Genomic DNA, 12885 nt, shown 5'->3' with positions numbered 1-12885 from the left:
TTAAAGCCACGAACATGGCATTCTTAATTTATTGAGAAATAAAAATCAATATATACCCCAAAAATATCGAGACATATCTTTAGTTTAAAGATAATACAAAATCATATCACATTATTTTACACAAAATGCTATATTTCATACCTTCTAATGTGTTTTATTTTTTAAACGGGTTTTGTTAGGATCGATTTCATTAGTCAATGCACAAAAGATATGTTCACATCTTAATTTTGTAAGACATATGTCCCATCCGATTAATTAAAAAAATATATTTTTTATATTAAAATTATTACTTTTATTTATAAATATGATCCGACTCTTAGTCAGTTTGTTCATTTAATCTTTGTTCATAATTTATAAAGGTAATATTTTTCTTCTCATCGAAAATATTTTCGATAAATTATACGATCGTAAAAGATATATGAATAAGTGATTGTAATATTTGTTGTCATGATTGATATCTAAATCACTTCTTTTATTTGATCCAGTGAAAATAAAATATCCACTGGATGATGTAAATCTGAAGGATCATTCGACATAAAAATTTAATCTTCTTTTTAAAATAAGAACGAATTTTGAGGATAGAAAATAGAGTGATATAAATTTCAAGAATTAGTACAAAATTAAGCATATTCTTGAGGTGAATCTCCTTAGCCGATCACGCACGCACGTAACCTAGGTACCTAAGATTCACCCTCTACGGCACGGTTTCCCTGTTCAGTTTTCAACCCCCACGAACCTCTATATCAGCTCCGTGATTTCTTGAAAAAGATGCGCTAGAATTCTGTTATGAAATTGAAGAACGATTGGTGAGTCCATTTTAATGGGTGCTTCCCCATTTTCTCTGATTTTGTTAGTTTCGTGTTTAGGTATGTGTTGAGATGGTTTGCTTTGCGTCGAATTTTGTGGTTTGAGTTTGTTTTTTGGTTTTACTCTCAGGTTTCGTGATGAGTGTGCCTCCGGACCGTTAAATTTTTTAGGGGTTTTTTTGTTTTATTTCTCTATGATTTTTGTGATGGCAATTTATAGAATGATTTACCATTTTTAACAGATTGCACGGAACGGGTGGTTCCTTGTTTACTTGTTTATTCTCCTAATCCATCTACTGTTGTTATGAATTGCACTGTATGAATCTTGCAAAGAATCATACTCGCGGTTGACTCTGTGTTTAGGCAAATCCAAAGGTTGTGGCAGCTGAAGAGTTGACTTATGCACGACTAACTGCCTAACTGAATACTATGTTCGGTTGAGACTGCGATCAGTGATTTGCAAATGGGTTGTTTGGTATTTCTTCTCAAGCTAAGATAATGGAATACTGGTTGTGTTGTCTGGTGTGCTCAGTTATGGTATGACCTTAGCATCGTAGTCTGTTTTGAATATTGGCGCTGATGTTATTACACAAGAGGAGGAAAATGGCATTATTCTAATACTTTTAAGGCTGATGACAATCTTACGTTTGTATGATGAAACTTAAAATGTAAACTATGAATTTGGCTCTCTCTTTTTTTAGGAAGCTAGTAGTTGTAGATTAAACCTTAACATATTCTTCATTTTCTTGAAACTAGCATCTAGTTTTGATATATGGTTTCTTCCCCTTTGTAAGTGGTTATCCCACTTATCCACTCTCATTCTCAATGGTTAGAGTAGAGTAAAACAATGAAATGTAGAACTCATGTACACAGATTTCTTATGTTTGTTCTTTCTGTGCCTTTTGCGTTTGGAGTTCTTATTTGTTTATGGATCTCTAACTTATATTGTTTCACTTTAGATAAGGAGCTGGGCATCAAGCATAAGTTTAAAGTGTCTGGTGTCTTAAAGATATTCATCATTCATAAGCGGATGTTCAGTTGAATTGACGACCAAGCTATGTCTACAAGAATCGAAGATGGTTGAATAGCTATATGTGGCCTGGACATGTTCTCTTGGCTGGATATGAGTATACTGAAGTAAAGAGAAAATCCGATTCTACCTTTTTCTTTTGGTGGTACAACGTTTGGTGGCATAAATAGGCTGAAAATGAGTTTAGGAGTTAAGCCTATTCTTTATCTTTTTCTCTTTATAGCTGTATTAAGTTATAGCGTAATAGCAGAAAACGAGAAGGAAACTTCAGAAACATTAGTAACTGCTCCACGAAGGAATGCAGGGGTTGGTGTGATAGATGGCTCGGGCGCAGAGCACATTTTTAATGTTGATAGCACTGGTAGAGAAAGAGGTGAACGGTGGCAGGGTGGGAATAAAGTTTCAGTGTCAACAGTTGCATTTTTAACGCTGGCGATGGCTGCTGCTACTGGTTTAGGTGCTGTCCCATTTTTCTTCATGGAACTTGATTCTCAGTGGGCTGGAATATGCAATGGAATGGCTGCAGGAGTAATGTTGGCTGCTAGCTTTGACCTAATACAGGAAGGGCAGGACCATGGAAGTGGCAGTTGGGTTGTTCTTGGCATTTTAGCTGGTGGCATTTTTATATGGCTTTGCAAGAAGGTTCCAGCTCTTAGGCCTATAATAATTTTTTCCTTTGAGACGTGGTTTACCAGTAGTTCAATCCAAGCTAGTGCAATTTTGTAGCAGCTGATGTCATTCTTTGGGGTCATCCCCTAAAGCTAGACTGTCTTTTGTTTGTGTGATTTTGCATGTGAATAAGCTATGCATACAGATGTACATTTTGTGCCTTTGTGTTACACTGTTACTGATAATATGTCCATCTGGCGATCTTCAACTGTTCTTGACTTCTAGTAGTTACAATATCCAATTTTTATTCATATAGTTCATCTATTGACAGAAGTGTTTAATATTGTTGGAACAGTATACAGTCATCATCTCGGACTTTTGTTTCAACTGTTGGTTGATAAGATTGAAGCATTGAAATCTTTTATTTTTTACATCTGTTATGGGAGTTCATTGCGTTATATGCAATTGTAAACTAAAGGCTTTCTTCATGTAGTTTTTTTGTAGTAAGCGTAAATATCAATTGCCACTATCCTTGAACTGCCCCTTCCTTTAAATTGTCATCTGGGATATGGCCCCGATAATTCATTTGTCAGTGCACTTTAATGTTTAATTTAACTTTTCTCCTATACCCAGTTTCTTGAGCAATATGGTGAAGTAAGCATGCTGGACATAAAAGGAGCAGAAGCTACTAAAGTCATTCTAGTTGTTGGTATCATGACTCTTCATTCTTTTGGGGAGGGCTCTGGTGTTGGAGTATCTTTCGCTGGCTCCAAGGGTTTATCCCAGGGGATATTGGTGACGTTGGCCATTGCGGTGCACAACATACCTGAGGGGTTGGCTGTCAGTATGGTGCTTGCTTCGAGAGGTGTGTCTCCACAGAATGCGATGTTATGGAGTGTGATTACGTCACTACCACAGGTATTTTTTTTGACTAGATGAGACTTATAAAACTGTGAAATAGCAAATAGGTTTTTTTTTTCCGAATACCCAATATGGGGGCGAGGCTAGCTTTGCAACATCTCCTCTAAGATGATTTTTTTGCATGGAAAGAATCCAGAGCAGTATAAACAGATCTTTGTGCTATCACCTTAAAATATTCAAATGTTGCAACGAATTGTTAGTAAACAAGTCAAAACGGGTTAGCTGGGGGGACCAGCCCGGCGGGCGTATCCCATTTTGACATCTATAATTATAAGAACCTAGAGAATTATTATGGATATATGCTGTATAATCAGTATTCAGTTGAGTAGATGTTTTGGCATGATCTGAGTGTGATATATACAGTATAATCAGGATTCAGTTGAGTAGATGTTTGAACTTGATGTGCTTGTGGGTGTGTATATATACATTATGTCTCCATGATTACTCCGTTAAAATTTTACGCTTAGTTGTATAATTAGAAGCATTATGGTAGAATCGAGACATGTGAATACAGCATATCAGTCTGTAAGTGGATGCTATAAATTTGGGAATATGCACAATGTGCCACCTCATTAGTGGATTTCTTTGTCTACTTTTTATAAGATTCATGATACTGGGTTTGAGCTTCTTTGTTGTTCCAATGTCCACTTAAGTATTCCAAGTGAAACACCTAACCTGTTAGGTAAGGTCATTGGCAATCCTTAGTCATTGGCAATTTTCAGGTGATAATGGACCTTTGTTGATGAACAATTTAAAATGTTTTTGTTAAATCGTCATCTTTGTGTCTGGAATAGTGAATGGCTTTGCTGCTGAAACCAGAGGAAGTAAATTCCATTTTTTGTTATCCATTTTCATTGCCTATGTAAAACAGTTATTAATTGCCTGATATGAACCAGCGATATTCCTGGCTAGAAAAGTAAATGATATGGATATTTTGGTACAGAGGAATGGTTTTTGAGGGACACGTGTGAAGTTTTACTTCTTGCATTTGTTTTATTTGTTTGGTTGGGTATTATTATGATAAATTGCATCGTGTGATCTCTTGATTCAGCCTCTTGTTGCGGTTCCATCGTTTATTTGTGCTGATGCATTCAATAAGTTCCTGCCATTTGCTACCGGATTTGCTGCTGGGTGTATGATTTGGATGGTTATCACTGAGATTCTTCCAGAGGGATTCAAGGTAAACTTATTCATTTTCATTTGCAGGGAACTGTGACAGTCTCTTTGTGCCTAAATAATGAAGCTAAATTTTCATACTTTATATTTGGTTAACATTTAGGAACAAAAAATTGCTCTGTGCCCAATATGTTTTTCGACATTGCCTCCTGTGTAAGTGTGTAGTCTGAGAATCCTAAACTTTTTTATTCTATATTTCTTCTCCAATTAGGCTTTGGAGCTCTTGAATTGGGTAAATGTAGATGTGCCCTATCAGGGATGAATTAGGCGGGGTAGCATTTTGGGTAGTTCATGTAAAAAAATATTTAGTATCACTTTGATGACCTGATTTCTAATGGGATCTTTTGTATTTCTATCCTATGTACGGGCAGCTAAAGCCTGACACCGGATTTTTCCCCCTTGTTTATCTTTGTTGGGAGTCTCATTGCTGGAGAGAGTTTTATCGACTCTTTTGTATGGTTTGGTGGTTTATTATCAAAAAATGTTGTTTAATATATATGTATATGATATATGTTTTTACGTCCGATATCTAACAAAGTAACAAATATAAGTAGTACAGCATCTGCAACTTATCGAATCGAAAAGTGTCTCATATTTTTAATAAATGCTTGAAAGATATAGTTTATAGCAACAACTTCATGAAATACAGTTGGATACAAGACTAAGATCAAGAAAAAAATGAAGACTTAAATTAAGTAATTCTTGTAGAATATTTCTACATAAAAGAAGTAAACGTATTCTCGATTCAAATTTATTACAATGTCATTACTCCTTCTAAATCAGTCTTAACGGATTGTCTAACAAATGGATTCAAAGTATATGTGCTTTGAAAATTTAATCTTGTAGAGTTCAAATTTTGCTAATGTATTAATCCTTTTCTTTCTGATTAAAATGATCTTCCTGTATATGAAAAGCATAACTTTATACTTATTTTTTTCTTTTTTGTGGTACACTAGCAAAAATATATTCCTTTTAGTCTTAGCCCCTAATGAATAACTTTTCAACTTATTATGTTTTGCCTAATGTCTTTATTTTTAAAGAATGACCAACTCTGATAAACTAGATACAGTGCATTATCGAGGCCAAAGAAAGAGGAAGAAAAGAAATGTCAAACATCTTGGATAGCCCACACTTTTTGGATGCAGTATATATTTGTCATTTATAAAGCATGCTAGGGGTATTTGTTCTAGTTATTCTGCGCAAGTGAACTGTTTACTTTCTGGTTTCACAGTTTATATAATTTTGAAGTTGATGTAGTGGATACGAGATAACGATTGTGAATATACAAATAGTTTAATAGTTTGTCAATGATGCACCAGAGGGAGATATTTCAACTCTTGTATTTGGAGTCAGTTTTTATATAACAGAGGTTTTCCAAAGAGATATTTTTAGTTAGATCTTGGACTGTACCAGTGGACAAGCGTTATATGGCTAACCGTTAGGCCTAGTGGTAAAATATAGGTTTTCCAAAGAGTTATTTTGGCAAGACATGCTTGGTGAATGTATAACACCTGGTTTCTCCGAATGAGGAAACTGGATTGAGAATAACAGATTTGACATTCAGTGTTGAGGAAATTAAGCTGGTTAACTATTATGGTTCCCTAATATGGGGAAAAAATGAAAAAAGAGAGAGAAAGAAAGAAGAAAGAAAAAGCTGTGTTATTCAACCTCCCAACTTGTCGTCAAATGATCAATTTCAACCTCTAGGGAAATTAACTTTCATGTTATCCCTTTTACAAATAGCAGGAGGAGAAAAAAGGAAGCTGGGCTTTATCCTTTGGATGTGGATATTTCTATCTATCAAGTTGATTTTATTTAGATCATGAGCGATTTGTATTTGGACTGAGATAGTGTGATTGATTTTCTTGTCTTTTCGGATTGCAGGAAACTTCCCCATCTCATGTTGCGTCAGCTGCTACAATTTCCATTGCATTTATGGAAGCTCTGAGTGTTGTGTTTGATCATTTCAACCATAATTACAAGTAATATTTCTCTCCGTGTATGTATTTTTATTATTATTGGGAGTGGCTGAGGAATACACTAATTTTTATCGTAGAAGCCTAGAGTGACTTTACTTTTCATTGGCAACCATTAAATTTCAAGCTGTTTTCTGCATTTTCTTCTGTAAACACTTGTAATATGACATAGTTACTGTTCACATCCATCCTCCTCAAAAACAGGTTTATGAAATCCTCCTTTGTAACCAAATCTTTACTTTGCAGCCCTGAGGATGCTTCTGGTCTCTTAGTTTCGGTACTCTTTGGTCTGGGACCTTTGCTTGGTGGCATAGCCCTTGTTGCATTTGCTCTTTCTTTCCATCTTCAGCATGCCGTCCTCACTGGTGTGGCCTCCGGCATCGCCTTTGTCCTTGGTGCTTGGCGACCCCTTCAACTACTCCTATCTTCAAAAATGGGCCTTTTTCCACTATTCTTTCTTCTCGCAGCAGGATCTATGTTTGCCCACGTGTTTATATCTAGTGCCATGAAGCTTGGAAGTCGCAAAAAGACATCAGCAAATACGTTAACTGATATCACTGGATGTTCTATTAGCGCACCCACACTTCAATCAATCGTGTCTTGTTTGGCAATAGCCCTCCATGCTCTTGCTGAGGGGTTGGCACTGGGAGTGGCTGCACCCAAAGCTTATGGACTCGGAAGGCACATGGTTCTTCCCGTGTCCCTCCATGGATTTCCTCGTGGTGCAGCAGTCGCTAGCTGCATTTTTGGGGCCACTGACAGTTGGCATGGATCCCTTTCATCAGCTGCACTTATCGGATTCGTGGGCCCATTGTCCGCCATAGTTGCAATACTTGCTGGAATCGACTATAGGGGTCTGGATCATGTTATGGTATTCGCGTGTGGGGCACTTTACCCCTGTTTTTGGAGCATTGTTCAGAGAGCGCTTAAGTTGAATAGACGGAAGAGCATTTTCGGTCTCGTTATTGGTATATTCTTTGCAAGTTTGTGTCTAACATGCACAAAATTAGTATGTTTGCATACATCTTACTGCAATTCTGCGCCGGAAGCAGTTAGGTGACAATGGCAGAATCTTGGATATGTGTGTATTCTAATGGTTATACATACTGTGGACGAAAAAGCTGCAGTTACTTTTCATTATAATTCTATATGAGAATGGGGATGGTTCTTACTGGCCTTGTGGTCGATGTGTTGTCGTTGAGTTACAAGACTTAAATTCTCATTATCTCAACAAAATGAATGTAGTAGTGAGCATGATCGAATCTAATAAAAATGAAGATTTATTTTTTCCAGGAAAAAGATAAAAAAGAGATTTTTTTGGATAAAAGCTACTTAAAATACTAAAATTATATAGCAAGAAAAATAATAAATATAAACTAGAATTAAAAAAATAGCATAATGATCAATGAAAGAGAAAATTCAGTCTTATCTATTCAATTGTTGTAAGAGTTATAAATAACTAATATTAAAATTATAAGAATAGCAGCTAAAATTCTTGTGTTTTTCTAATTTAATTTACCAAAACTAACATCATGTCAAAATTTATCAATAATCAACTAGACACAATAGCGTTCTGTATTAATTAAAGATAACATTTTCGTTCTGAGAAATATATTTAATTCTGAAAATCTAACAATCGAGATAGCTGCACTTGATAAATACAAACTCACGATTTATTTAGATTATGTTATGATAGTGAAATACCGAATGATGCCTCTATTTATGGATGCATCATTCCAGTGTGAACCTTCTATTTCAGAAAATCAGCTCCCGTGTTCAAATTCTCTTCAAAGAAGGCTGCTCACTTTCTTTGACAAATTTTCCGACATGCATTTAATGCACAATTGCCAACATTTCTCCCACTTGGAGATTTGATTGAGAATCAAACACATCTCCACACATGCTTTCAATCTTGTCATTCCCTCCTGCTTATGTTTCCGCTAGACCACTTGAGGATCTACACCACTCAAGCTTATCAGTGTTCACTGACTTAGTCAAAAAATCAACTATGTTTTTTTTTATGGATCTTCTGCATATCCACGTTTCCTAGATTTAATCCTTGAACAAATTTTTTTCTTTTTCTTACCTCATCTTCCACGTAGTGTGGTGCATAAATTATAAAAAGGTGGAATTCTGCCTCATATTCAGCTACGGTAAAGTCACCTTGGACTAAATCCATAAATTAACGTTCTCGGGTATTTAATATAACTTGAGTTATATGTTTACCTTCAAATTCTTGCAGAAAATTGTCCCACGGTTTTGGAGTGTGATACTTTGTCCACTTATGTTCCACCGTATGCCACCAATTGTGAGATGCTTCTTCAAATAAATAAGTAGAAAAATCACCTTTTGTTCTTCAAAATAATTGAGAATAGAGAATATTTTGTTGATTTTTCTTAGCCAAGATTCTGCTTGATACGCATATGGTTTGCCTTCAAACTTTGGCGGTTTGAATCTCAAAAATCTCTCAAGAGCTCGATCATTTGCCTCAATGTGATGTTTTTGAGCTTGATCATGAGTCGTGGTTGATTTTGTTGACAAAACTGCACAAATTGATGCATTATTTCAAACATATTTTGTACGTTTTGTTCTTGGGGGGAATTTATTGTTCGATTCTGGCTTGAGTACTATTTTGTGAAGACGTCATTCTAAACACATAAATATAAAATATGAATTTTTTTTGAACATATCTTGCACTATATATATATATATCATAAATTTACATAGTTATTATCATAGGGTAAACAGTCAGTTTTATTTATAAACAAGACATGTTTCAAATATTTATAATACCCAAGCATAATACAAACAAAACTAGCAAAATTGGTCATTATGCCTACAAAAATTGATGACCTTGATAATCATCATACTTACAAAAGATGATGATTATTAATACTAGTTATATACTAGTGCCAAATAGTCATTGTTTTCATATCTCGTCGTCTCAGAGATCTATAAAAGTTGTGTGGCTCGTGCCTTCATTTGTGCCTGTGGTTCCCATGGTAACATTTTGATCCATATTCGGAATTGATGTATATGATTCAACTGGGTCCAGTTCATAACAAAGCTCATTAACATTTTCACTTTCAGGGATGATAGTCATTGGAACAAGTTCATTTACTCTAAGTACAAAGTTTTCCCACATGAGGTCAAGAAGAAATTCAACTTTAGGTGACCGCAACAGATAATCTTCTATCATAAAGAGGTTTTGATCTATTGTTGTGTTCATGACTCCGGAACATTCTACAAAAGGGGCTGATACATAATGTGGAATATTTTCAGTCAAACTACTACCTCCGGTTTCAAATGTGTTAGTGATGGGAGGATCTGTGGTCTGATTATCTTGATTTGTGTAGGATGGACCGATAGCACCAGGTTCCATTCTTTGGATAGATTTATAAACCAGTTCACGCCCATGCATGATTAAGTGGTCAATGTGGATCGAAGGGTGTGATACTCCTTTTAAGAAACTAATCAAACATCGGTCATAGAATTCATGCATGTCTAGTAAATATATAAGAGTGCGGTCTCTTTCATATAGTACATGACCCAAATCTCCTTGATATGATGGATTATCATACCCCATCCGTTCTTCAATAAATCCATGAAATGTTTCAGTTATTCCAAAGGTTTCAAAATGTTGCCGATACATACCCACTAGGCATTTCAAATCCGAGTTTTCTTTGCTTAATTTTAATATCTCTTCCTCTATTTGTTTGATGATTATAGTTTGCTTATTCTTTGATGTCCTACTACTCCCTCATCATGAAAGGAGACATTTCAATTATGATGAAACATAAAGAATAACTTATAACATTATAATAAACTTTAGGCTCTGATACCACCTCGGGCTTTACCCAAATAGGAAGAGATAACAAAATTAAGCAAAGAAAACTCGGATTTGAAATGCCTAGTGGATATGTATCGGGAACATTTTGAAACCTTTGGAAAAATTATTGAAACTTTTCATGGATTTATTGAAGAACGGATGAGGACTGATAATCCAACATATCAGAGATTTGGGTCATGTACTATATGAAAGAGACCACACTCTTATATATTTACTAGACATGCATGAATTATATGACTGATGTTTGATTAGTTTCTTAAAAGGAGTATAACAACCTTCAATCCACATTGACCACTTAATCATGCATGGACGTGAACTGGTTTATCAATCTATCCGAGGAATGGAAACTGGTGTTATCTGTCCATCTTACACAAATCAAGATAATCAGACCACACAGCTCCTCCCATCACTAACACATTTGAAACCAGAGGTAGTAGTTTGACTGAAAATATTCCACAATATGTACCAGCCCCCTTTGCAGAATATCCTGGAGTTATGAACACAACAATAGATCAAAACCCCTTTATGATAAAAGATTATCTGTTGCAGTCACCTGAAGTTGAATTTTTTCCTGACCTCATGTGGGAAAACTTTGTATTTAGAGTAAATGAACTTGTTCCAGTGACTATCATACCTGAAAGTGAAAATGTTAATGAGCTTTGTTATGAACCGGACCCAGTTGAACCATGTACATCACTGTTGAATACGGATCAAAATGTTACCATGGGAACCACATGCACAAATGAAGGCACGAGCCACACAACTTTTATAGATCTCTGTTGCGTGTTTTCACTATCGCAAGTGTACGGTGTCAAGTTTTAGTACTGGTTGAGTCCAGATATCGATCCCACGAAGACTAATTATTTAAAATTGTATATTAATTACCATAATTGACATAGTTGAACTTTATTTAGACAAATCAAATAGTTGGTTTGAAATCAATTCAAATAAAATAACAATTCCTGTAATTCTAGTACGCAGTAGAAATTCAATGAGCAAATAAATCTAGAGATATGATTTCGTCGAGTCTCCCCTATGCTAAATTAACATTGACTAACATTTAATTAAATCACACCATATTTATCAACCAAGAACTCACAATATTTTCTATTCCCTCTGTCGAGTGATAAATAGAACTGTATTACCTATTACCGATTTTAATATGTCTATTCAAAATCATGTAACACGTAATAAATGCACACAAGGTCCTGTTATGGATTCGCCAAAGTTATACATCTTTTGCACGCTATAAACATCTGACAATGTGATTTCCCCTATCCTAATTTTGATCACCTCTCTCGAGTGTTATATCTCAATTATTAGATCAGTCGAATTATGGCCAGTAATCCAAAAGCATTAAAGACAAGAAATCACAAATAAACACGATGAATTAAATCAATGAAAATTCAAAACGTCAATACATAGGTTCGACCTCGACTACGTCAATCTCTAGAAAATAAAATTAGTTCATACTCGAATTTAAATCAATACAAAACCTGTTTGTAATCATTAAAAACGTAAAATTAAAGAACCGAAGAAGAAACGTGTTGGCGAGAGATGAAAGTGTGTCTCCGTGTCCGGATTCAACGTCTTCTATCTCCGTTCTTCGCGACCCGTGCTCCGTGCTATGACTTTTAATCTCATTTTCTCCAGTGGTATGACGGCGGCTTCTAAAATATTTTGGAACCCCTTTTAAAATCAACGCCGAAACCCTTTTATTACTGAACATCGCGCCGCGCGCATATGCGCGACACAAACTCGCGCATATGCGCGGGTGCTTCTGGTGCTGGCCTTCTTCTTGCGCGCATATGCGCGCCATGAGCGGCGCATCTGCGTGCTGCTCTCTGTATTTCACTTATTGTCCCTCGCGCATATGCACCGTGCTCTCTGCCAGTTGCGCGCATGTGCGCGGGGATAAGTCGTGCATGTGCACGGGGCTTACTTCCCTCGGTGCTTGCTTGGTCACATTTCTGCTCCTGAGCGCCATTTTAGTTCATTTTCACGCTCGTTCAGTGGCCTTACCTGGCTACCTACAATCACACCAAAAACAACAAAAGCGCGTAATTCCGCCCAAAAAAACTAACAATCTATATGAAGTATAAGAATAATTTAAGTGCATAAATTGCACTTATCAAATCCCCCCAAACTTAAACTTTTGCTAGTCCCGAGCAAAATAAAAATAAATAAAACATTAACTAGACTCGACTAAACACATCCTAAAAAAATAAATAACTAAACGAACAAAAATTGTGGAATAAAAGGATAACCTCTAGCCTCAGAGATTACAGTTTCCATGATATTGAATCGAACACATGCCAAATTACTCAAAGTTCACGTGCGTGTGTGTTCTGCTATTCTCGTTTACCCACTCCAAAGACCAAGATAAGTTCATAGCTGTTCATCTCATAAAATTTTGGACTCCTCGACACACATGTAATTAGCAAAATCATTGAGACACACATTTACCTTCACAAATCAACAGGACTTGTAGGGTAACATTTGGCTAAACAAAGTGGT

General features: G+C 35.9%; 1 protein-coding gene across 6 annotated transcripts; it reads left to right on the top strand.

Annotated features, from left to right (window-relative positions):
• Positions 1-577: 577 nt before the first annotated feature.
• On the top strand, positions 578-7689 carry LOC140811475 (putative zinc transporter At3g08650). Of its 6 annotated transcripts, none has more exons than XM_073169374.1 (7): positions 578-806; positions 1170-1281; positions 1766-2478; positions 3079-3363; positions 4418-4546; positions 6427-6524; positions 6765-7689. In XM_073169374.1, the coding sequence occupies exons 3-7, from the start codon at positions 2014-2016 to the stop codon at positions 7576-7578; spliced, it is 1791 nt and encodes a 596-aa protein (XP_073025475.1). In that variant the 5' UTR covers positions 578-806; positions 1170-1281; positions 1766-2013; the 3' UTR covers positions 7579-7689. The 6 variants fall into 6 exon arrangements, with proteins under 6 accessions (XP_073025475.1, XP_073025474.1, XP_073025477.1 ...); XM_073169373.1 differs by having other exon boundaries at positions 1170-1343; XM_073169376.1 differs by lacking the exon at positions 1170-1281 and having other exon boundaries at positions 1771-2478.
• The last annotated feature ends 5196 nt before the right edge of the window (positions 7690-12885 follow it).

This window comes from Primulina eburnea, chromosome 14, assembly GCF_022965805.1.
Source record: "Primulina eburnea isolate SZY01 chromosome 14, ASM2296580v1, whole genome shotgun sequence".
NCBI classification, from domain to species: domain Eukaryota; kingdom Viridiplantae; phylum Streptophyta; class Magnoliopsida; order Lamiales; family Gesneriaceae; genus Primulina; species Primulina eburnea.
This window is presented reverse-complemented; position numbering and strand designations above follow the sequence as displayed.